The 2,176-nt window shown below is 47.7% G+C and overlaps 1 protein-coding gene across 1 annotated transcript; it reads right to left on the bottom strand.

Moving 5' to 3' along the window:
- Positions 1 to 97: 97 nt before the first annotated feature.
- On the bottom strand, positions 98 to 1,513 carry EMH_0078580 (SAG family member; the record flags this gene model as incomplete). Its single annotated transcript, XM_013494121.1, has 5 exons — positions 98 to 254; positions 363 to 581; positions 884 to 972; positions 1,095 to 1,255; positions 1,408 to 1,513. 5 exons carry the CDS (start codon positions 1,511 to 1,513, stop codon positions 98 to 100), a joined length of 732 nt encoding a protein of 243 aa, XP_013349575.1.
- Positions 1,514 to 2,176: the final 663 nt, after the last annotated feature.

The raw sequence follows: 2,176 nt of genomic DNA, 5'->3' as shown, positions 1-2,176 counted from the left end.
CGTGCAGAAAGAAAACGGCAAACTCCCTATGTTCAATTGTCAAGCGAAACTCGACAATGAACTTAACAATATGAGGCTAGCTCACTGTCTAGCTTCTCTATGCAGAGGCAAATACCACTATAGCAGTTAAGCCTGCTACAAGAAGGGAGGGGACGGCAGCAGCTGCACCGCCCTGGACAGGAGCTTTGAGGTCCTCGTCAGTCATTTCTGTCAATGATGTTTTTCGTTCTTTGAGCGCTTCGTAATACTCCTTGCTGCAACGCAAAACCAACACATGAGGAAGCATACAGTCGAATTGCAGAAGCAGAAGTTGTGTTGTATCCAGCCCTCTCCATGATTTAGCCCCCTCACTCAACACTTACTCGAAGGGAGCCTTGTTTTGCACCGCTGCAGGATCCATCTCACACAAAAGAAATGTGATACTTGTTCCTGTTCGAGCCTCCTCTGTTTTAGTGCATGTTCCTACGGCGCAGCCAACTTTGGTACTGTTAGACGAAAGAAGGCGTGCGAGGTTGGCAAAGTCGGGTTTCCCCCAGAACGTCGTCCACTCCCCCTCATCTTCAGGGTACGACTGCAGCTCACTGAGAGAAAAGCAGCAGTCAACATGACAATACCATGCAGAATTAGCATTTAAGTCAACTGGATTGGCGATGATGATGAAGATGAAGCGGGTCTGTGCCGGGCACGAGGTGTTTGAGAGTATGGCGGCTATGATTATGCAGAACTGTTCGTCACATTATCTTCTCTCCTCAGCATGACATCTCTGTGCCGTAGTCTTTTGCGTTCTTTGATTTTGTATGCATTAGTTTAATGCCCTGTGGTATTACGCTACCTACTTGCTTGTGTGTTGGTATTGTGCTGCGGGCAGTAAAGATTTACTCACTTAAATCCAGCTTCAAGGACTTTCTCCACAGCTTGGCGATATTTCTGGTCTCCAGTTTCTGTGAGCTGTGCCAAAAAGTTCGTCTTTTTCTGAAAATTCAAACAGAAGCGGAAAATGTCAAATACATTTTCGTGCTTATGCAGAGGTCCATAAACGTCTAAATGCGTATTTATGCTTGCCAGTCGAACATTTAAACGGTGGCTTTACTCACGAGTTCTGCGATGGCTTCCTCACACGTAGTGGATGGCGGGTCAGATTGCGCCGATGGTAATGCACTCTTTATCTTTTCAACCAGTTCGCTGTTCTCCGTCAATACGCCAATCCGTACAGACAACTGACCAACGCGGGCCAAGTTGATGGAGGTGTATGCATCTGCAAGCAACAGAAGCTTGCCTGGAATCAGAAGAATGGATATGCGCCCATTCCCTGGCAGGTGTATAGTGTCTACGCAATGCAGTTTACTTATTTTTTGAAGGAACAGGAAGAAATAGTCAAAACAAGGAGAGAAACGTGTGTCTGCTTACCTTTGTCTGCATCCTGAGGCTGGAACTCCAAATCTCCTGCCGCCGGCTGTAGCCCAGAGAGCGCCGCGAGGCAAAGAACAGCTGCTCCCTTGAAAATGCGTCCCATTGTCAAAAATGACAGACTAGAAACCGAACAAAACAATTAAACGGGCTACAAAGAGAAGAGTAATAAGACAAAATGAACATGGAGTGTGAGTAACAGGCAAGGACATGCCTGGGCTTGTCGAGCTTGTCGCCCATCCCTGGGCCGGTAGCCCCCCAACAGGGGGGCCTGCCACAAATCTGATGGTTCTCCGGTGCACACGAGGACTTGAATAGAAAGACAAGCTAAATAAATCCAAATCGGTGACTCCCCTTTACAAAACGACTGCAGCCGTTTGTCTCGTCGCACTCTGCGGGTTTCAAACGGAGACGAGGACTCCAACATACAAACTTACGGTAGAAGATGTGCGCGCTGGTGATTATGCAACCCGCTATACGTTATCATTTTCTTTCTATTTCCCCCCATGTTGCACGTTCTCAAACCGTCAACTGCATAGTTGCGAATGAGACCAAGCCTCAACCCGCTGTTGATGATCTCGTCGTGGATCTCTGTTCGGTGCCGACGCCTACTTCAGTGCCAATTTGGCCCGTAATGAAAAACTCCCTGTTCGCATCAGTGTAGTCACAAAGGATGACACCCTTGTTGATTTCTTGAGGTCGGCCGTAAAAGCCGCAACAGGAGAGAATGCAGAGGCTTGCCAGATATTGATAGCATCCGATATTGTGA

The sequence above is a fragment of the Eimeria mitis genome, genomic scaffold, assembly GCF_000499745.2.
Source record: "Eimeria mitis Houghton genomic scaffold, Emh_scaff104, whole genome shotgun sequence".
Taxonomy (NCBI): domain Eukaryota; phylum Apicomplexa; class Conoidasida; order Eucoccidiorida; family Eimeriidae; genus Eimeria; species Eimeria mitis.
This window is presented reverse-complemented; position numbering and strand designations above follow the sequence as displayed.